General features: G+C 41.0%; 3 protein-coding genes across 3 annotated transcripts; all 3 read right to left on the reverse strand.

Annotated features, from left to right (window-relative positions):
• Positions 1-3,933: 3,933 nt before the first annotated feature.
• On the reverse strand, positions 3,934-5,445 carry LOC115428855 (homeobox protein Hox-A7-like). The gene is made up of 2 exons (XM_030148079.1): positions 5,097-5,445; positions 3,934-4,223 (listed from the first exon to the last, which is right to left on the reverse strand). Exons 1-2 carry the CDS (start codon positions 5,443-5,445, stop codon positions 3,934-3,936), a joined length of 639 nt encoding a protein of 212 aa, XP_030003939.1.
• A 3,847-nt stretch (positions 5,446-9,292) lies between these two features.
• On the reverse strand, positions 9,293-10,544 carry hoxa9a (homeobox A9a). The gene is made up of 2 exons (XM_030147600.1): positions 9,977-10,544; positions 9,293-9,534 (listed from the first exon to the last, which is right to left on the reverse strand). Exons 1-2 carry the CDS (start codon positions 10,542-10,544, stop codon positions 9,293-9,295), a joined length of 810 nt encoding a protein of 269 aa, XP_030003460.1.
• A 4,382-nt stretch (positions 10,545-14,926) lies between these two features.
• Positions 14,927-17,019, reverse strand: LOC115428541 (homeobox protein Hox-A10). The gene is made up of 2 exons (XM_030147654.1): positions 16,194-17,019; positions 14,927-15,201 (listed from the first exon to the last, which is right to left on the reverse strand). The coding sequence occupies exons 1-2, from the start codon at positions 17,002-17,004 to the stop codon at positions 14,927-14,929; spliced, it is 1,086 nt and encodes a 361-aa protein (XP_030003514.1). The 5' UTR covers positions 17,005-17,019.
• Between the last annotated feature and the right edge of the window lie 4,911 nt (positions 17,020-21,930).

The raw sequence follows: 21,930 nt of genomic DNA on the forward strand, positions 1-21,930 counted from the left end.
CATATATATATATATATATATATATATATATATATATATATAAAGAACACACAGTTGGCCAAAAGTAACGAATGGAATTTAGAACATTTAAGATTATTTCATCCTTCAAATCTAAAACTTATTCAAAGTATTCCTTGCCGCTTAAGTAAATCATTTTACGCACAAGCAGATTTTCTCTTGCTTTGCGTAATGGTGCAACCAGACCAATGCAACTGACAAAAAAGTGCCGCACACCGATGGAGTATTATGAGGTAGAACAGTCTGACACAAACACGACGCCGAAATAGAGGCACGGCGCCTCATCCGGCTCTCTTCGTCTGTTTTTCTTCTTGTGGAATTTTTATGGCGCCTGCCTTTCTCAAAGGCACAGACTTGTCCTTTAGTTTGCCGCTAATGCTTGACTTCCCCAGAGCACCTCTGTACTCAGCACAAGCCCAATCCTGCATCACTGACAAAAATAACTAGATGAATTATATATTTTCTTCCAGGTAAGTTTGCCCTTTTCAGTTACAGACGGCCAGAAGGCAGACAGGAACAGAGAGGATGAACACCGGTCCCACATCCGCACTCAGTCGGCCCACAATAAAAGAAGACCCAGAGTGTGTGTTGGCTAAACACTCATGCTCAAACAGCTGATTTATGGTTAGCCAATGGCAACAAAGTTCCCACGATATTATTTCCCCTTGTCGAGCCAGGGACACACCCAGAACTAAACAAGGACCAAAAGAAAGGACAGGAAAAGAGTGTATGCGCTCTGGTGTCAGGCATGACGGCTTTCAGAGCAGAGGGGGAATGCTGCAGGATTCAGAGGAGGGCACTGCACTCTGCAGGCACCTTCACACACCAGCACGGTGGATATGAAAGGAAATGCAGTGTTTTACAGGAACTTTTCTGTAAATATCACCCACGGTTGTAACTCAGTACAACGCACACTACTCCAATACCAGAAAACCATGTTGTTTTATACAACCTTTGATTAAAAAATAAAAAAAAAAATACACAAAATGAAACCATTTTCAGTTTGACAGACAGACCGATTTCCCAGCTGAAGGAATTTATAGCACGAGACCAAAACCAGCACAAACAAACACAGTTTTTTAATCATTATATTCAGTATACTAGTGGAGGAAATATTTTTTTGCTAAATAAAGCCACTTTGATAAAAGCAGCTTAAAATACAGTTAGTGTGCGAAGAAAATATCTTAAAATAAATAAATGTTCAGATGGGAACACTATTGATGCACTTCATACATTCACACATTTGATAGAGACATTTACACACTTTGCCTTTGAAATATCCATAGTATTTGGATGCTTGGCAGTGTAAGAATTCCTTGCACGAAACAAATCATTGCAGAGTCATGAGACACCGAGGCTGGCCATGCACATGTGCACAACACCTGTCATCAGCATCGAGGTGCAATATTAATGTCTAAATACTGATACCACACAGAAAAACCCTGTTATTAAAGTCCACATGACATGACAAAATAAGGCTCAAAACGCTGTCTCTGTCATAGGACATATAGGTTGATTAAAGCCTATATGTGGATGTAACTTATGCAAATTATGTTTGTCTTTATCGTCTCATAATTAAATTACAGGCATTTTACACACGTGAAGCCATTCTCTTATAGACCTGTGCTGACAAAAATGTAGAAACAGACGTCGGCTTTGCACAGCAGTGAAGGCATCTGATGTAGACGAGTATCAGAACCGCAACATCTCCTCCGTCACCACAGGAGGGCGTCAAAGAGCAGCTCCTCTGACTACCATCCACCCAATGGATTTGCTGCCGATAGCCCAACCCCATTTAAATACAACAACAAACAAATTCAAAGCATGCAAATGACAGCGTGGAAAATGAAAAGGAAAGAGACACATATACCCATGTGTGGTGTGTTATCTGATTTAGGTCATGGATATCTGCCATGAAGAATCTGTCAGTCAAATCCCAGTCATATAACCTGTAATATCAAACCACACACACACACTGACCTCTGGTTTAGAATGACACACAATGCAAATTCTGCGGTGGAAGATGATATTATCTGATAAATATGTTTGCACATTGCAGATTAGTGTGACAGCAAACACAGGCAATAGAATGACAAATCTGTGTTGTCTTACCTTTTGGAGGTTTGCTGGTAAACAGGGGAGGTGAGAGCACAGAGCCGGCAGGTGCAGACGAACAGCGGCTCAGGAGGAAAAGGTCCCGCTGAGCCCGCGACTGGAACCGTGGGCTCCCACGGGTGAGTGACGCACCGGGTCTCCGCTCACTCATCTTTCCAGGAAAACGACAGAAGAGCCCCCAAAAAGATCCAGTCACGTCCTAAACTGCGCGTCGAACCTTTTTCTTTTTCTAGGATAAAACTCCACAAAAACAGGAGGACATGTGAGTGGAATAAAATGTGGAGGGTCGCTGGTGAAAACAGCCGCGTGGAAGACCGTTAAATGAAAGGCTGCTCTATTCCGCTATTGGAAATTATATATAAAAAGTTCATGTTCACGGCGCCAGGCCACGTGACAGGCTGCAGCCAATCAGAAGCCGAGGCGCGTCGTAAAGTTGTATTGCTATGTTGTAAATTTTCATAAACAACAACGGATTTATGGCCCAGCGCTGGAGGGAGAGATGAAGGAAGGAGGGAGGGGGAGGGAGGGGGGACAGAGAGGGAAGGGCCAGGTCACCGTCAGGCGCCATTTTACAGAGGGAGAAGGGAATGCAGAGTTCAACAGTAATTTCCCTTCATCTGCAGCCTGCCCCATCTCGCATCCTCATAGTTCACATTCCCCAAGTCGAGTGTTTACCTAACCCTCATCATGGACTGCAACATGTTTCTGTACATGCAACCTAATGTGAACCTGATGGACACTGTATGGACATAGAGGTTAATATTAGGCTGTTTAATCTGTGCGCAATAATCAGTGGGAGTATTTTATCCAAGATTAAATAAGAGCAAATAAACAAAGAGGATCTGCAATATTTTATTAGTTATGTATTACGCAGTTCCAAAAAAAAACAGATAGTTTCATTTTTTTTTATTTTTCATTTTGTAAAATATTCTTCACATTCAGTCATGGGAGTGGAACATTTTCACACTGGAACAGGAATATTATATGAAATATAACATGTGTCTACATGTTTATAAAAGTGCATCGTTGACTCCAAATACTGGTATTCACCCGCATTTTTAGCCAATTTTTTTGTGACGCATAAAATAGGCCGTGATGCCACCATTTTCACAGCGCACTGCTAACACTTCTAACATATATGTCAGGATGTTCGTGTTTACAATATAATAAGCAAGTGGAGTTTCTGGGAATTTGAGGTAGGTCAAACAAGATCATCCGAAACTAAACACATGTTTCTGTCTGAAGGGAAATAGATGATAGATACAGTGATGAGCATAACAACTGAAAACACACAGAGGTGATGAAATATAAACAAACAATAATAATATAATAATACAATTTCACTAACACTTCTAATAAACCAAAGTAGAGAAATAAAGCAAGGCACATTTTATCATCTCTGTTTATAATAATTTGGTTGGATTAATTCCTAATGTTGAAATACATTCAGTTAAATTTCTTGTGACAGTGTTTAATTATATCTTACATATTAGGTAGTTTTTTATTAAGGAATGTTTATTCAGTCGCACACTGATACAATTACATATAGTTAAAAAAATAATAATAATAAAATGAGCATCGCTTTCACTGGACCCATTTAGCATGAATGTGAAAGAAAAAAAATCTCATATTCGTTAAATGCTTTTATAAATGCCTTCAGTGTTATTTTTTGTTATCGAAGCATTAAGTGCATGTGAGCAAAAATAAAAAATATGAAAAAAAATATGATCTTCCTCTAATATTTAACAGTGTTTCTTTTTTTTCTCTTTTTTTTTAATTAATGTTTTCTGTCCGTGCGTTTTATTCCTTTGCAGCCTTTTCTGGTTCCGGACCGGCCCGGGAATCCGCCTGGATCTGGATGCCACCGTGTTTTTCCCCGGTGATGGAGTCCAGTTTGTCCTTTTGGTCTTTCTTCAACTTCATCCTGCGGTTCTGGAACCAGATTTTGATCTGTCTCTCTGAGAGGCAGAGGGTGTGGGCGATCTCGACCCTCCGCCTTCGGGTCAGGTACCGGTTGAAGTGGAACTCCTTCTCCAACTCCAAGGTCTGGTACCTGGAGTAGGTCTGCCGCCCTCGCCTTCTGTTTGGATCTGTGGGAAAGAAAATCCGCACTTTGTATTAATAAAAACTTTTCTTTTTGCGCATGCACTGAACATGGCACAGTTTAATACAATAATTAAACTGATGGTGAAACTGGTGTTAAATCTAATAAACCCTTAAAACTGGAAATATTTTGGGTCTGGCTTATTTATTTTAATTACCCAGTGAGTTGTAAAATGGTCCATATTTTTGGAAAACGGACACACACCTTCTCAGAGGCTAACACTCTTTACACACACTCTGGTGCAGGAGAAGTTTTTGTTTTCGTCTATTTAAAGCAGTCCTGCTAGGCTTTGGTTCATTCCTCTTTGTAAGTAATTAGATTACAGCCACAGCAACATCTCTCAAAAAAATATAACAAATGTCTATGTCTGAAATCGCTTGCATTCTAAATTCACCTGACTCCTTTATGCAGCCGACAATACTGATGCATATCGATCCAACAATGTGTACGAACGAGTTAGAGAAAATACCAGCCTCTGCAGTGCAGACCCAATTAGAAAGGAACTGCAGAGTGCAAGGGAGCTGATTTACACAACAGGCCGGTCTGTTTTACAACCACAAAGGGGAGAAGAGGCTATAAGAGTAATAGGAGTGCAGAGAAAACCCCCAGCGGCAAGGTCTCTGCGAACTGAACACACAGAAGCGCTGGCCAAATGAATTTATGGCTGCAGAACTCATTAGTTGCGCAATAAAAGTTTTACGATTCTTTCCATGCAACACCAATAGCTTCTCGAAATTAATTGAAGCACTAGAGCTCAGTGTAGGTATCCCAATGTTTGGTAAAAAAAAAAAAAAAAAAAAAAAAAAGCACTGACCTGAGGGCTTTAAAGTAGCTCATAATAGACGATATCGACACATACCTGATGGTGTCATCCAGGGGTACATCCGGTACTGTTTATCCGGAGACGCAGTGAGGAGTCCCGGCCCAGGATGGCAGCAGCTGTCGGGGAACAGCGGACCGCAGTGGGAGTCCTGCCTGCGGCCATAGCCTGAGGGGAACAGCGGATGGCTCTGGTACACACTGTTACCGATCCCGTAAACTCCAGACACGGACGGTGGGAACGCAATGGCCGCAGCAGCCTGAGTCGAGCCCCGGTCCTCTCCACCTCCACCGGGTCCAATACCGCAGGAAGCGCGCTGTACGTTTGGGAACAGAGAACTAGTCGACGTATATTTACTAAGAAGACCATCCACATAATAAGAACTCATATTTTTTCTCTCTGATTTGTTGGCCCAGAATCCTCAGTGTCGTTTTTACGAGGTAGTTTGATATATGACAGCAATACACCCTAGATTTACACCAAACCCCATTTTTACTCTGGACCAAAGAACTCACCCACGTGACTAAGGCCTGGTCGCTCTCATCCAATCAGAGGACAGACATTGATTTCATTATGGCGCTGGCTGCAGAGGGAGATTAACACTTCTCACACATAAACGGATACACACAAACATTCACACAGTGAGATCAACTTAACGAGGTGGTCACAGAGTAATGTAGAGAATTTAGAGCACAGTTTTATACAGCTTTTTGTTTTTATGTTTTGTTTTTTTTTTGTCTCCAATTAGAAAATAGAACCCAAAAGGTATTTAAAAGTTTCATTCCGTCGTGGAATAGGCTGTTTTTTAATATTGTTTCCTAAATTTAGTATGTTATGTTTGGAATGATATGCTACAATTAGGCTTACAATAGTTGGTTATGATAGTTACCCGCTGTAATAAGTGTATGGAACTTCAACATAAATAAATAAAACATGATTTTAGGTCTCACCAGTGTGGAAAAAATGCAGTCCATCCCATGTTAACTTTATGTTACAAATCGTATGTCATAAGCCACACTGAAAAAAACACTTTTCATAGGACGAATACGTGATAAAAACTAAATAAAAAGCTAATAATATTAATAGTAGCCTAGTATACTAGTGATATTACTAATAATATAGGCCTATCGATACCAATGAATTAGTATATGAAATTGGTCTATAAAATGCTAGAATAGATTATTGTTATTATTATTATTATTATTATTATTATTATTATTATTATTATTATTAATAATAATAATAATAATAATAATAATAATAATAATAATAATAATAATAATAATAAATGCAGCTTGGCTAAATTGCAGTTGTTTTACATGTTGAAGCTGTAATCTTTAAATAGCTTGAGTGTTTTATGAAAATATATCAGACAGACTTGAGGAATATATTTAATAGCTATAATTAATGCTGAGTACACTGATAAGTGCATCTTATTTGTTACCTTATCAAATATTGTAAAATCCCTCAGGAAAAAAAAACTAAACTAAACACTTCCACCGCCTAACTGGATTCCAAAGCAGGAATCTGTGTTTTCTTGTCTTTTCTGGGGCTTTTTAAAGTATTAGGTAAAAAATAAACACATGAATAATATATTTGCTGAACTTGAAAATGTTAGAATTAGACATATTCCCTGTTGCAGGTTGATAACATAAGTGTTGAAAACTACTGCAGTGGTAGGATGTTAATGGAACAGTGTCGCCACCCACTGGTGGTTTGTGAGACCTGCAGGGTGGGGAGACTCCAGTGCGCAGGCGTTCGCCTCTACTGCTGCAATTCGGGAGAAAATACAGAGTCAAAGTAAGAGAAATGACACACAAATGTATTCTTTTTCTTCTTATTATTATTCAGTTGTGTTTGCAGGTGATGTGCTCCTGTTCTTTCACAGTCTGTAGATATGCATTTTCTTTTATATAATCAATATAGTCCCACTGCTGCTGTGTCTGAAGCGGGCCGTTGGCTTTATTGCTCCTGTCCTTTAGGTCGGGCACGGCTAAAGGAGCAGAGGGCGGAAGGTTCCCAGGTAGAAACAAAGGATTTCTCCAAATGACCGTGAGTCCTGCGCGTCCCCGTCGGGGAGAATCCAATAAAGCTGATCATTTCCGCTCAGCCTTTTGTCCAGAGCGCAGTCTCACAGAAAGAGGAGAAAAAACAAATGGGTGCCATTCTGGAAACGGCCTAATTGTGTCTGGACGGCCATAAAGCCATTAAAAGTGGAATGCCAGACAGTATAGCAGACCAGGCGTTTTATTGCACTGTCTTTGGTCGAGTCTTTGAAGTTTGGGTCCATCTGTGTCTTCTAACGCGTCACAACAGCACTCTGCTTAAGACTAAAGTCCGACTTACCCACTAACTAGAATTATCTGCCCGTTTCTGCGCAGCCCTTAATTACACTTAAATTGTCTGGTGAAATGGACGGGGTCTTCGCTGTTTGTGTGTCGACCCTGGCACTTTGCAAATGCGCAGCTCACTCACATTGGGTTTGCTGCTTTTGCGTATTTTCTTTGTGCCAAATATGTGACATGTAGAGACTTGAACAAACGCACAGAGATTTGAAGGCCATAATTTAAAGCAGGCCAAGTCCTCTGGGAAACTTTTCTCTTTTTCTTTCGTTTCTTTCTTTCTTTTTTTTAATACAGTGAGATTTGTCTATGAACCAGAAATGTCATGGGCTGTTATATTTTAATATAAAGATTTATTTATTTATTTATTTTGAATGTTTTGCTGTTTTGGCGCTATAATGGCGGAGCTTTAGTATTGTTATAACAGACATGAACATAAAAACATAGCTTGTATTATTTTGGGCTTCAGCTGTCGAAACCCTGGATGTCTTTTTTTTGTTTTGTGTCCTCTCGCCTCGCAGCGCTTTGCACCCCATAAAAGGTTATAGCGGTAATTGTCTTTTATGGCTGTATACAGCTAACAACATCCTCTGCCAAGAAGCAGCTAAGACCCAAATCCAGAAAACACACACACCGATATTCACCTATAGGGGTGTGCATTTTCATTTGGATCTGTCTATTTGTGTGTGTGACCTCCGTGTAACGTGATGCATCACAAAATGTAAATGTAAAATGTGGGGAAACTGGTGACGCACTGTGCATGCAGTGGTAGAAAATGCAGATAGGCTTCATAAATATTTCCTGGTGTGTGTGTGTGTGTGTGTGTGTGTGTGTGTGTGTGTGTGTGTGTGTGTGTGTGTGTGTGTGTGTGTGTGTGTGTGTGTGTGTGTGTGTTGAAGTCCAACTGTCAGCATTAACCTTCAGTTTTGCAGTGAAAACAAGCACAAACAAATATTTTTTCTGCTGTTCAAAGTCATAAACTAATGAATACATTTTAGGAAAACATAAAGAAATTGTTTTTACTGTGAAGCCAAAATGCAATAAGAACATAACGTGCATGTATTCGCAGATATAATTTGTTTTATTTAATAAATAAAGTACAAATTACATTTGTGAACCAAAAGTCAGATGGTCAGGAGACCGTGAGGTATTTATAAGTAGCCTACAGTGTTTTATTTTATTTTCTCTCGCTAACAAACATTATGTTCTCTCAAAATGTTACTCCCTGAAATTCATAGTTCAGTATCTAATGCAAGCAAATCTACTATTCCGCCATCGAAAAAACATAATTGTAGGTAGTTGAAATACATATAGGTAGTCAATCCTTGTTATATAGCTTCTATAATATCTGTTAATTTACTCAACATTTTCAAGAGGTTTCTGAGATTTATGCACCTTCTTCAAAATGCGATCAGCTCTGTTTTTTCTACGGTTCCAATGTTAGATTTCGTGGTCAGCAGTCATAGTTCTAACAGTAAGGGAGAAACAACAATAAAATTAATACATTTTACCAACTAAGCTAAGGTGACTCTGGAAAATACAACGAAAAAGCTACAAACCAGAAAACACACACACAGCTATAAACATCCATACACAAACAAGCACGGGAACCAGGCCAACTAATACACTTGATCAACTTTTAACGAGGTATTAATTCAACTCAACTTAAGAAAAGTACAAATAAAAACGGGTGGGCACTGTTAAAATTGTGCAATATATAAATGTAGTCGCATTAAATTGAAGCCCAACATGCTTTTTTTTTTACAAGACAATTAAGCCTAATAGCTTCTGTTATATATAGAACAATAAGACAATGAAGTTAAAAACAAGGTCCAGCAGAGAGAGGAGCTTCCAAACATAAAGCTCGCCCCCAGCCCATTGAAATGTCTCCAGTCATTCGTCTTTCGGTGGGCCGTCTTTATTAAACTTCTTCATCTTCATCCTGCGGTTCTGGAACCAGATTTTAACCTGTCTCTCGGTGAGGTTTAACAGCCTCGCCACCTCGTACCTACGGTCCCTGGTCAGGTAGGTGTTAAAGAGGAACTCTTTCTCCAACTCCAGGATCTGATGCTTGGTGTACGGACAGCGCTTTTTTCTTGTGGCACTCGCGTGGAGCCAGTTGGACACTGGGTTATCTGGAAAAATGGGGTGCGAAACTGGTATGAGGACCCGGTGCTGACTGACCAGTTGTTAAAAAAAAAAAAAAAAAGCACACACACACACACTCACTCACACACACACACACACACACACACACTCAGTCGCACACACACTCACACACATCAGTCATAACTACTAAGCTCAGACCAAATATTTCATCCATTCTGATGAAAGGTGAATTGCTGCATAAGCTCCTGTATGCGTAAACGGAGCTCCAGCCAAACAAGACTACCCCGTAATTCTCTCAGCCCACTTTAAAAGCTGCAAAAGGTTATCTAATATAGCAATGGGAGCAGGGCCATTAACAGTCCCCATAAGGAAATGGCACGTTCAGAATGGCATGTGTTCAGACGCGCACCCCCGTCATGCACCCCAGTTCACAGCTTTATGCGTATAAATAGTACAAACATAAAGCACTGAGCGGAGACTTACTTGGATCCAAGCCCGGTTTCTCTTCGCCATCCCCGCTCATGTCTCCTGCCTGGCCCGACAGTGCCTCCTTCTCCACCGGGGATGCCGTCGCCACCGTCCCGTTGGCGTAATCAGATAGCAGCAGCGCCGTGTGGGAACCGGGCAGCGCGCCGTCAGCTCGCGTCCCCAGAGCCTCTGGTTTGATTCCGTAGTGGTGGTTCGGAGGTAAACCTGTAATGGGCAGGGACCCGGACATGGGTTCCAGCAACCACGACTGGTAGCGGCCGTCTGAATCCGCACCGACCGGGCCTTGGGGATGCCCATAGTGGTGATGGTACACAGACGAAACCGTGCCTGGGAACTGAGCCGGGACGTGGCTCCACGATGGACCAAATACCGGAGGTTTGGACGGGAAGGTGCAGGTCCCGAGCTCGCTGTGGTCACTGATGGAGGAGGGCTGTCTGGAGTGGTGGAGCCCAGGACCGGAGGGGTATCTCGGCACGGAGAGCTCCTCGCTCTCGGGCAGAATGAGAGAATCAACGTAGTAACTAGTCAGGGTTCCGGATGTCGACATGGCAAAAATTATACCTTCACATGGACGCAGTCATACAACAGATACATGCAAAACTAAAACGCGCACACACACGACACACACATACGCAGTAAACCCAGCCTCACAAAATAACAATGTGAAGAAATCAAGTAGCAACTTGGCCCCTCAGAGAACTACAGTGGGCTAGTAATGGGGAGACAGGCTGCCATGCCATTGGGTAGCAGGCGCACGTGATCATAAAGGCTGAACAATAAAGGATAAATCAATCCCTGTGGTCATTAAATACTCACCCGCTCTCCTATAACAAGCTCTAGTTTTAAAGCTAAGAATAATCAAGATATGAGCAAATCTACTCTGGATGAGATGGAAAACATGAAGGATTGAACATCAGAACATGTTGCAGAGTCTGAGCCAGTTTCTGGTGTTCAGGACTTGAACTGGTTATCCAAAACGATACAGTATGTTTTTGGAAACCCCATTTTACGAGGTACTTTATAGGACACGTAAGCACCCTACTATTGCTGCACACCAACACATTTTAACCACCGCTATATTATAGAAACACCCCAGCACAAGACTAAGCAACGACTATATCTAAGCACAAATTCCTGTCGTATTTATTAGACTGCTATTTGGAAATGAGGCGTCTTTTAAAGTTCTTTATTGAAGCGTAAACTACATTTCCCACACAAAATTAACAGACAAATGCCCTTCAAAATATATACATTTTATATTTGATACAATAGTTTTTCAGCCTGTCTTACTCACTGAGATTATCTGAGGTTAAATGAGTACATTTAAAGCACGATAATACTCGTGATGGCCACGTTTTTACGCACAGATTTTACTCTTAAAATAAACACATCTCCGTGTGCACTGCTTTGCAGCGCTATTATCTAACAAACCCCCAGTCAGTATATTCTTTAAAAACAAAAATACGAGCATGTTATGCGCATTTTACTAAAAAAAGAAATAAGTGACCAATATAGCTTTAAAATTATTACCATTATTTTAGTTTGCTCAATCCCATAAACACAAAGCAAGTATAATCTGAAATATTTTAGGTTAAATTAATTTTAGAGTGTTTGTAAATTCAGTTATATTACGGTATAATGTCAGATATCAACACAAAATTAAATCAGTAAAAACTAGCTTCGTGCGTAAAGTTTAAAGTGATTTGCGTGTGTTGCAAAAAAGGCAACCAAATAAAAACATAACAACCAGAATAAAAAATATTTTTTAAAAAAGAAATAAAATAAGAAACATAGGAGTGTATTAATGTGGTGAATGTGTGTAAGTGTTCAACACAAAGTAAACCACAGCAGCTGAATGTTAGGGAAATATCAGGTTTCGCACTGTTTAATACGTCCATTATCCCGTTAATTATTTGCGACGCCGTTATCACTTGGATAAGGCGAAATGTTGGTATCATCACTGCCATTAACAAATTAACTGTAATGTGTGGAAGCCGCTGGTGATTCAGTGTAGTGTTACATTTAAATAGAGACAAATGGAGGAGAGCTATGTGTGCGTTAAGTGACGGTTGTGGCTTTGTGATTTTAATATAAAGGGTGCCATCAGTGAAATCCAATATATAACGGAACAACATGTGAAGAACTGAGGCGAAGATTAAAAACTTTCAAGGGTGAAATTAAATAAACTGCAGCCACAGTGTTTACATTTAGACAGACACGCATTTTAGTGAATTCTGTTTTAATTCACTGTCTGTAAATTACAGAACAAAAATACACTACCCTACACACAGCAAAGCTTTTAATACAACGCTCTTCACCAGCTAAAAACGGCAAAAATGAAAGAAACGCACACATAACCCAAATTACTGAAGTTCATTTTACATGGCAGGGAACGTCTAAAGCTCCATTTTATTCTAAACCTTACCTCCCCGTTGCAAAGCAGGGCAAAGCAGGAACCTTGAGTCCTCACACATTATGCTGCGTATTTTATTTATTACCAGCAAATAAACGGGGAGCTGGGCCAACACCCCACAAGGCCACAGGCAATTCTACACGAAGGAATTCTTTCAACCTCTGCTGTTACTGTTGCATTTAGAGGAGCAACTCAGATAGACGCACAAGGTGTCCATATGCAATGTTCAATCTAACTTCTTTAAAAGCCCATACTTTTTTGCGCACTATTTGGCACAACAGACATCAAACACGGCGCAGGGGAGGGAAAGGAGCGGCTGTGTCCCTATTTGTGCACTAAAACTTAGAATAGACAAACACCTCCAAAGCAGGAAAAGACGCCGCTATGCCAATAGCTCTCGGGCTGTAAACCTAAATCAGGGTGTTTTTTTCCACCCAGTTTACCGCAGGGGCTATTCACTTCTTTTGCCTCTGCAGATAACAGCCTGTCTGGCGGATCTAAATATCGCCATAAAGCCCTTCCCCTCCTTTTGTCTGAGCCACTATTGCGCAGCGGAAGCATCCGGTCTCATTACCCACGGAGGTCGCTGTTGCCCCATTCACCTTCCCCTTCCCCTCCACTGCAGTGGTCGTAACCGAGGCCTTGTCTGGCGTGTCTGCGTCACTACTACTCACGGAAAACACTTTACCCCTTAATCCCAAGTCCACTAGACGCGTACTGCAGCCGAGCTTTGATCATGTTAAATCCGGGTACAGCTCGGACTCATTTCCACGACGAAAAACAAGCGTCTCAAGACAACATCACAAAGAGATAAGTCAAGAATACCCACAGCACAGCAGCAGCAGCAGGACCCCCCCCCTCTCCCCTCGTCCTCCTCCTCCTCCTCCTTCTTCCCCACTTGTAACTCGGCGAGGTCATAACATGCTTCCAAAACACTTCTCTCCACAAATTTCCAGCAAATCCCATCATCTTTAAGTCTCTGATACGCTGATATCCCTTTGGTTCGATGTGTGTAACTGGGGCAATTAAGACAGTTTCATGTTGCAGAGATATAAATGGACCCCAACAACATGAAACTACCTAAACCACTCGACAGTCGATCCGGGCCTCAAGTGAAATACAATCAGCCAATTCATAATGCACCATGGTCGTGGATCCGGCATCAAATATCCACAATATCGTCTGGATATAAAAAAGTACATTGTATAGTACACACTACGGTACAACAGGGCGCAAAAATGGACAAATTCACAATAATGAATGGACTTACCGGATCCTCGAAACATTAATCCCAGTATTCCCAAACTAATTCAGACAGTAATATTGTATCCATGGTGTATCAGTACAGTAGGATTTGTAGCTGAGAGCCAGGCCTCCTCTCCGTCTGAAAGGCTCTCCCACGACTGAAGCAGCTCTTAGAGGAGAGGGAGAAACCTCATATACCAGCCAGTCATAAAACTCTACAATAGCCGGCTGGCCATGCAGCTAGACGGCTACGTTATAGCCTAATATCTTAATTATTTCCGATTGCCATTACTTTAGTCTTTACAAACGTGGCTTCACACAAAACAGCGAATCTCCACTGGAGGGAACTGGGGGTCCTATTATTATTATTATTTTTAATCTGAGAAACACATCTATATTTTAACGAGATTTGAAGGGGAAAAAACATCTGTTTTGCTTTTTTTGGCCCAAATATACACCACCAGTACACAAATACAAGCAGCTACATCTTCTTAATGCGAGCTGATAATTTATTAAGCATTACACAAAAACACAATGTCATATGTACACAAGAAATATACAATTAAAAACATTCCTCCTTCACTTTGCACACGTTCCTCAGTTTTCTTGTAAACGTCCCCAACGTGAATTAAGATTGTTGTTCCATTTATACATTTAGCTCATACATAGAAATGGCCTATATCATGGTAGACTACAGCTAATGGTCATAAGTGAATTATTCTTCCCCTATGTATTAACTGATACATGGGTTTTATATTCCAGAGGGGGTCTAAATTGTTAAAACGTAAGGAAAATATTATACCATGCAGATCCAATTAAGATATAAAATAAATTCGTCTTTGTTTGTTTGTTTAGACTTGGAGTATGTGGGCGATTTAAGAACACCCCCTGGGTATAAGTGAGAAAAATAAAATTAAAAGAAAAATAAAAAAAGAGAGGAAAAAAAGAAAAGGAAAATGCATTAACTGATTCCACTGACAACAATGATCCCACTACGACAGAGGTGACAGAGAAGGTCGACAACACAAGAACACATCAGAAAACAAACACAGACCCCGACATTCAGCTTTCTCTTCTTTTTTTTCAGTAGCTCAGAGGACGATGCAATAGCATTAAGTGGGTCTATGAGGGGGGGTTGGGGGGGTGGAAAGAAAAAAAAAAGGTGTACCCCCACAGTGAAATTAGTCATTACGTGGACAAAGTGGTGGTGGGTGGGAGGGCGTAATTGATTTCACCAATTTTCTTCTACTTTAACCTAATCACCTCGTTAATCATGAAAATCCGTAGTTTGAGGTGAGCTCTCGGATCCGGTGTTCCCGCGTCATTTTCTTCAGTTTCATCCTGCGGTTCTGGAACCAGATTTTAACCTGTCTGTCTGTCAGGTGGACGCTTTTACTGATCTCTAGGCGGCGCTCTCGGGTCAGGTACATGTTGAAGAGAAACTCCTTCTCCAGCTCCAGTGTTTGATGCTTGGTGTATGGACACCGTTTCTTCCGCCCGCTTTTTGCTGTCAACCAGTTGACCGTGTTTTCACTTTTTGCGTCTCCTACAGAAAACAGTAGATATATATTACAAGAGCGGATGCAATGCAGTATTATATATATATATATATATATATATATATATATATATATATATATATATATATATATATATATATATATATATATATATGTATATATATATAGTGTGTGTGTGTGTGTGTGATGTAGTGGGGACTAGACAGTATCTATAAGAGTGTGTTTCAGGTTTTACACACTTATAATAGTCTCTGTGTGTGTGTGTGTGTGTGTGTGTGTGTGTGTGTGTGTGTGTGTGTGTGTGTGTGTGTGTGTGTGTGTGTGTGTGTGTGTGTGTGTGTGTGTGTGTGTTGTATGTTTTTTCCAGACAGTTGATACTTAGTGTTAAATAATGGCGTAGCAGCTGACAAATAACGCAAAACACTGCATATAATATTTTCTAACAGGTTTATCTATTAACAGAAAGATTATTTCAGTGTCATAAAACAGTGAGGAAAATGCACATATATTATGGCACAATAAAACGCCCGAAAAAGGCTATTTTTTGCGTATTTTACGCAGCGCTCAAAAGAAGCAGCCAAGCAGGCTTTTTCAATTCCATAATACTAAATATGTAACATCAATCAGTGTTGTAAAATAATTCCTCATTTTATATTGCAGTTATTATTACAGTCGTATTTCTTAACTGGTTTATAAATAAGGCAAATAAGCATTTGCCACGTTTTACTTCACTTGCTTTCTAGTTTTACGCATTACCTCTGGATATATATTCGTGCGCACCAAGCCCGTGCGCTTTAACACATCCATGCAATTAAATTTAAGGATTATAGACCTTCTTATGACAGTTATATGCAAATATTAAAAAATAATGTACTGGTGTCTCTATAAGCTTGTTGAGAGCTGAGTCTAGAGTCTACCTAGCACAGCAAAACTTCACGCATGCTTTCCAGAATTCTCATTATACCTGCGCTTCATGCAAACATGGTGCAGGGCCACACCTATGTTGATGTCTGGTTACCTTTGGTGGCCTTTGCTGCTGTCTCTTTGTCATGCTCCTCTGTCTCGTCAGCTGAGGAAGCTTCTGCATCCGAGGACTCGCGTGCCTCCTCGTTACCCGGTGTAGCGTGAGACTGTAAGTCTGCGTTTCCCGAGGACACGGGCTCCTCGGTGTTTCTTCCTTCCTGCGCCGTGGCTGGAGCAGATGTCGTGGTTGGTGGCGCGTGGAAGCGAGCAGGAGCAGTGGGGTGTAGGCCAAAATGAGAATGGGAAGGGTTCGGCTGGGGGCCGTTGCTGTTGTAAAGTTTATGAGAATGTGCGTGCGTCTGAGACAAGCGGAAGTAGCCCGGAACAGGCACTGAGCCCCCGCCGCCGCCATCGGTAACTGTACAAGAACTCGACCCAAGGCCGGCTGCACTTAACCTCGAATAAGTCAGATCTTCGGCGGTCGAGGCTTTGGGGCACTTCGGCTGCTCATAGAGGCAGTAGGTGCTTTCTTCCTTAATGTTCTGAGGGAACGAGCAGGGCGCGACCTGGGGACCTACCGGGTGATCTTGGTCCATTCGACATGACCTCTGCGCGTCCATGTACATTTCCATACTGGACAGGTACGCACCTGAAGCAGGCACCATGCTTTGGGGACCAACCTCGCTCCGCTTACCCATACCTGGGAAGTATCCATAGTTGTGTAGTCCGTAAGGCACTTCTGTGGCGGTACTATGAGGTACGCACACTGCGCTCCCAGTATAGTGACCTCCACCGCTGTCGGTGCGGCCACTGATCAGAGAATCCACTAAAAACGCATTTCCTGACGGGCTGTCCGAACATGACATTATTGTGGTGTATTTTGGCGAAGGGAGAAGATAGCCCTTTCTGGCTGACATTTCTTGTGCAAAACATGCTGGATATGATTAGAGGCACCCCCCCTCTCAGTCCGCGAGGACCGTGAAGCCAATGGCAGCGCTGGTAGACGGGCAGTCCCTCCCACTTCAAGGCTACGTAGGAGCTGGAGCGGTATCCATCATGGAGCTGAGGCAGAGAAAGGAGACAGCACAGAAATCAGTGTGTTCCCTCACCTCGCCTTAATGCACCACCATTAGCCCGTAGAAGGGGCGAGGTCCAAACATACACAAAGTTTCCAAAAATTAGACAGAATTGTACCGAAATCTGGATTTTTTATTCAAGTCTGAGATACTGATCAACACTGTGTGAATCAGATGATGCGCTGATTTTCTCCATGTAAATCAGATGTCATGCAATCAAAAAGCTAAACAAAAGGTGCAATACAGTGGAAGCATCAGGTTTGTGAAGTCACGGAGTTCTGACAGCTCTGCCCCAAACACTGTATGAAGGACAGTACCAAATAAAACAATACAAGCAAAGAAAAAGCGAATTTACTTGCGTTTCAAACACACTGATTTACATGAGGTGTAGCCTGAAGGTAGCGACTCAAGTTTAAACTTATAGGGCTGCTGAAACCCACCAACAAACACATAAAGTAACAAAGCCATGGGACTTAACGGTAATAAAGTGTTTTTAACTGTAGGAAGAGTTTGCCTTTGGCAAATGACTTGGTAAAAAGCCGTTTATATGGTGCATCCAATAGCCTTAAGACAGTCTGAGACCTTACACTCTAAAGGAAAGGTGTTAATGCTCCCTGGAGATAGAGTAAGTAATACCAAACATACACCTATGATGTTTTTTTTTTTTAATTTAATTTCATTTTGTGTTTTTCGTTCGTTCATTTTATGTTGCGGGATGCCTTCAAAATAGTGCGCAGTTTGCATCATTTACATCATAAACTGTCTATTAGAAGCATGGGATATTAAACAAACAAACAAAAAAATTATAATAACATGAGTATGTTTTGAACGAAGTAAAATTCAGTAACACTTGCAAATATTTGACCGACGGTGTCAAATTAATTTAATATAATCATTATAATTCACTCCAGTAACTGTCATTTAAGGTTCAGCGACACAAAATATTCAGACAAAATATTTAGTTTAATTTTAATGAATGATTTCATTCATTTAAATCATGGAACAGTGCATACCACATTTTAATGGTAATAGATGATACAGTAATCTGGAAATAAATCTGACCTCAGGGGATTTTCAGCATCTTAATGATATTTAGAACAAGCGCACTTATAATTTTACACACTAGTCTAAAAATACATTGGTTTTATAGATGAGTTTAACAGTTTATATTTAGTTTTTTCCTCTAATAATTTAATAGATGGAAATTGATGAATATATACCCGAATATTCACTGCGTGTAATATATTAATACAGTTTAATGTACTGTGCGCGTGTAAATGCATAGATATACGTTTTTTCCCTTACGGCGGCATTTTTCTGCATTTTTTTAATAAACACAAATATACAAACTATTTTTACTGTAGAGTTTCATTTTTAATTCGACTGCCAAAAGGTGTTTTAAGGGAAAAAGCTGAGTGTTCTACAGCAAACATTCAAGTCATCCTGTCGGTCCAATTTGGGGCAATAAGGGCCACAATAAAACTCTCCTTCCATGTAGTAGTGTCCTTGGCCATGTGCACTCTATTGCTCTCTCCAGGTTGAAGTTAATCTCGGCCAGCTTTGCCATTACCAGGCCCAGGTGGCCGCTAGCCCCCCGGGTTTGGGCACTGAAACGAGGAGATTTGGGAGAAATTCATAAATTGAGTCCATTTAGGTTTTCAAACGCTGTGTCAATGACAGCTCATTTATGCAGACCGACTTAAATCTTTACGCGTGCAAGGTGAACATTTGTCAATCGCTCCTGCTCAAAAGGAACATATTTTAGATGGCTTAAATGAAGGGAAGTTGTTTTTACGTTATTTATGCGAGTATAGATATAGTACAATAACCTGTAAAATGATGGATGAGAGATATATTTACAGAAAGGGACATTTTTTCCTGCTGTGTGAGAGTTTTAAAGACAAAGGCCGTGTGTGTGTTGGATATTTACGCACTGGGTAAATCCCCCCAAATTCTAAAAATAATACCAGTACATGCTACTAAATTCAGATAAACTAACAGCTAGTGGTTCAAAGTCTGTGTACTCTTCCCCACCGTGGCCTGTTCCTTATGGGACACATGAGCCAGCAAGGAAACTAAATACATCAATTAATTATGTGTGCCCAGCATTAAATTGTTTTGGCCCGCACACTTCATGGTATTGTACAGGCATGGGGGCCTATCGATATCTTTGTGTTACAGTTATTAATTGTAGCTATTAAATCTTCATTTTCACAGCTGCCCAGATATTATATCCTCAAAACAGTTTACTCTGACCACTGGCTTTGATCAGGCCCATATAATCGTGGCCGAAGAGGCCGTTTGAGTCGTATCATGTTCGTCCTGAGTGCAGTTATGAACAATAATGCGGCGTTTTATTACATCCAGCGGAAGCATTTATTTTTCACGAGAGACAAAGGAGAAAGACTAGGTCCGCACGCATGAAGGTCCAGAATAGCAACTCGCCACTTGAACTGACACCGAATAGCCTCAGTGCAGCTCTCTGACTATGACAGGAAGCAAAAAGGGAGACGAGACCGCTGCCCTATCACAATCACATCGACTTTGCTAATAACAGTTTTAATACACTTGGCACGTACAGACAGTAATGTGTTTTGGAAGGGCGTCAGATGTTGTTAGTGGGTTCTTTGAAGAGGAAAAAGGGGAAGAAGACAAAGAAGAGTGAGCAGCTACAAACCAGCTGCTGTGCGTAAAGCTGAGCTGCATTAGTCTGAGAACCATCTTAAAAAATGAAATCATTAGGTCTGCATCCAGCAACCACTGCTTTCTGTGGTATCATTAAGATAGTAACTGTGTCCATGTTTACCACTCAAGGCAGAGCTTTCCAAATCCAAAACATTTGTGGCTGAACTGGACGGGATTGCAGATCTCTCCAGGTACAAGCCGGACATGCTGTACTTCAACCATTAAAAAGCCCCAGCTCAGCAAAATGAATAGCACATGCAGCATGAAGGCTTGGCACAGATGTGTTGCCTTATTAGGGCCCCCTGGAAGACTTTCTCTACCGCACGGCCCACTGTGGACCAGAAAGAAATGTGGAAACTAAACAAAAAACGGTTCTTATCTTAAAGTAGAAGGACTCTGATGAAAGAGGAGAGTCCACAGGCAGAAAACGCGACAGGGTTGTTCTTGTAGAAGAGCCAACTATGCAACCTTCAGGCTATGTTGACAACTTTTTACCTGCATGCATTTGAGGTGAGCTTGGAGACGAAAAGATCCACGGCCGTGACATTGGTCCCAATAGCGCCGCCCGGTGGTGGAGTAAAGTCTAATCCGGAGTCCAACCTTTGTCACCAAATCGAGGTGGATAAACCACGGAGGGAAAAACCTCTCAAATACAGTCGATGCAGCCAACAAGCAGAGGCTTTTCCTATATGTCCTCACTCTGTCGTTGCTCTCGCCTCCTTGGTAACACAGTTAATAACCTTGGGTCTCAGACGGTTTATTGCACTGCACTCCAATTGTACAAATGCTCCAGACTCTCAGACAGCTTTTATGGCTGCGTTGCTGCGGCAACGGGGAGGATGTCCCGTAATTAGGGACGGAATTCCTGCGCGCAGTAAAGGATGCGCAACGCAAGGCCGGACTAAGGCAGAGAGAGGCAACCATAAACTTCAGCCTCTCTCCCGCGTTTATGGCCCTTTTGACTGTCATATATGAACGCCAATGCGCTGCGGCTAGCTCCCATAAACACAGTGATAACAGCAGCAAATATGGCGACCCTCGCCAAAGGAGAATGCTGTTGGAACAGGGTTTCCAAAGCCAATCAGTGAAATGACAGCTTGCACAGCAATACGCACAGGCAACAAAGTAAGAGAGAGAGAAAAACGAGAGACAGTAAAAGAAAACAAAGTGTACATGTTGAAATGCTGGAGGTTTCTTCCCAGTAAATATTATGGGGCTAGATAAAGGTGGACTCAGAAGATATCAGCTCAATGACAAAGAGTCTCTGTACATGGAATACAGAGTTGTAAAGCCGCTTATATGGCTCAGAATACTGTGGAACATTTTTCAGAAATACTTTAAACAACACGAAAAGACAGCATGAGGACGAGAAGTTCTTTGTTTTTTGTTAAATTAAATCAATTTATATTATATCTGTTCAAGTTTAAAAACATTTATTATCATATTTGACAACTTTATTGGTTAAATTTTACTGCCCTATTCGATTAAAAATAAATACAACATGTGCATTTAATTTAACCTGAATTTGTGAGTCCGTGCGTACAATACGCTGGACAGTTCATAATTTTCACGTGTGCTCTGAAAGTCTGCTGCTGTTTAATCTTTTTTTTTCTCCTTGTTTACTAAATATCCTGGCACCTAATTGTTAAAGTTCTGCTCTAAGACTGACTTTTGTGTGTTTTTCCTGCGTGCGTAAAGAGCGTCACATGTGCGCACATCTATTTCTATGTTTAAAAGACAAACATATCGTAAAATAAAACAATAACCAGGCACAAATGGATTTTTTCAATTATCTTTTTCATGTGTTTTATTTGGAAATATAGTATAATACACAATAATTTGGGCATACCAAGCAATTGATTCAATGCGATGACCCTGACCAGCCTTGCCCTGGCAGCATGGTTGAAAATGTAGCTTTTCTATTGTTCAGACTGCAAGTACCAAAGGATCATGAGTCATGAAAAAAATATTTTCTTATGCATATCAATATGAGACCGAAGAGGCCCGTTGCATATACCTGTGAGAATATAT

The sequence above is a fragment of the Sphaeramia orbicularis genome, chromosome 11, assembly GCF_902148855.1.
Source record: "Sphaeramia orbicularis chromosome 11, fSphaOr1.1, whole genome shotgun sequence".
Taxonomy (NCBI): domain Eukaryota; kingdom Metazoa; phylum Chordata; class Actinopteri; order Kurtiformes; family Apogonidae; genus Sphaeramia; species Sphaeramia orbicularis.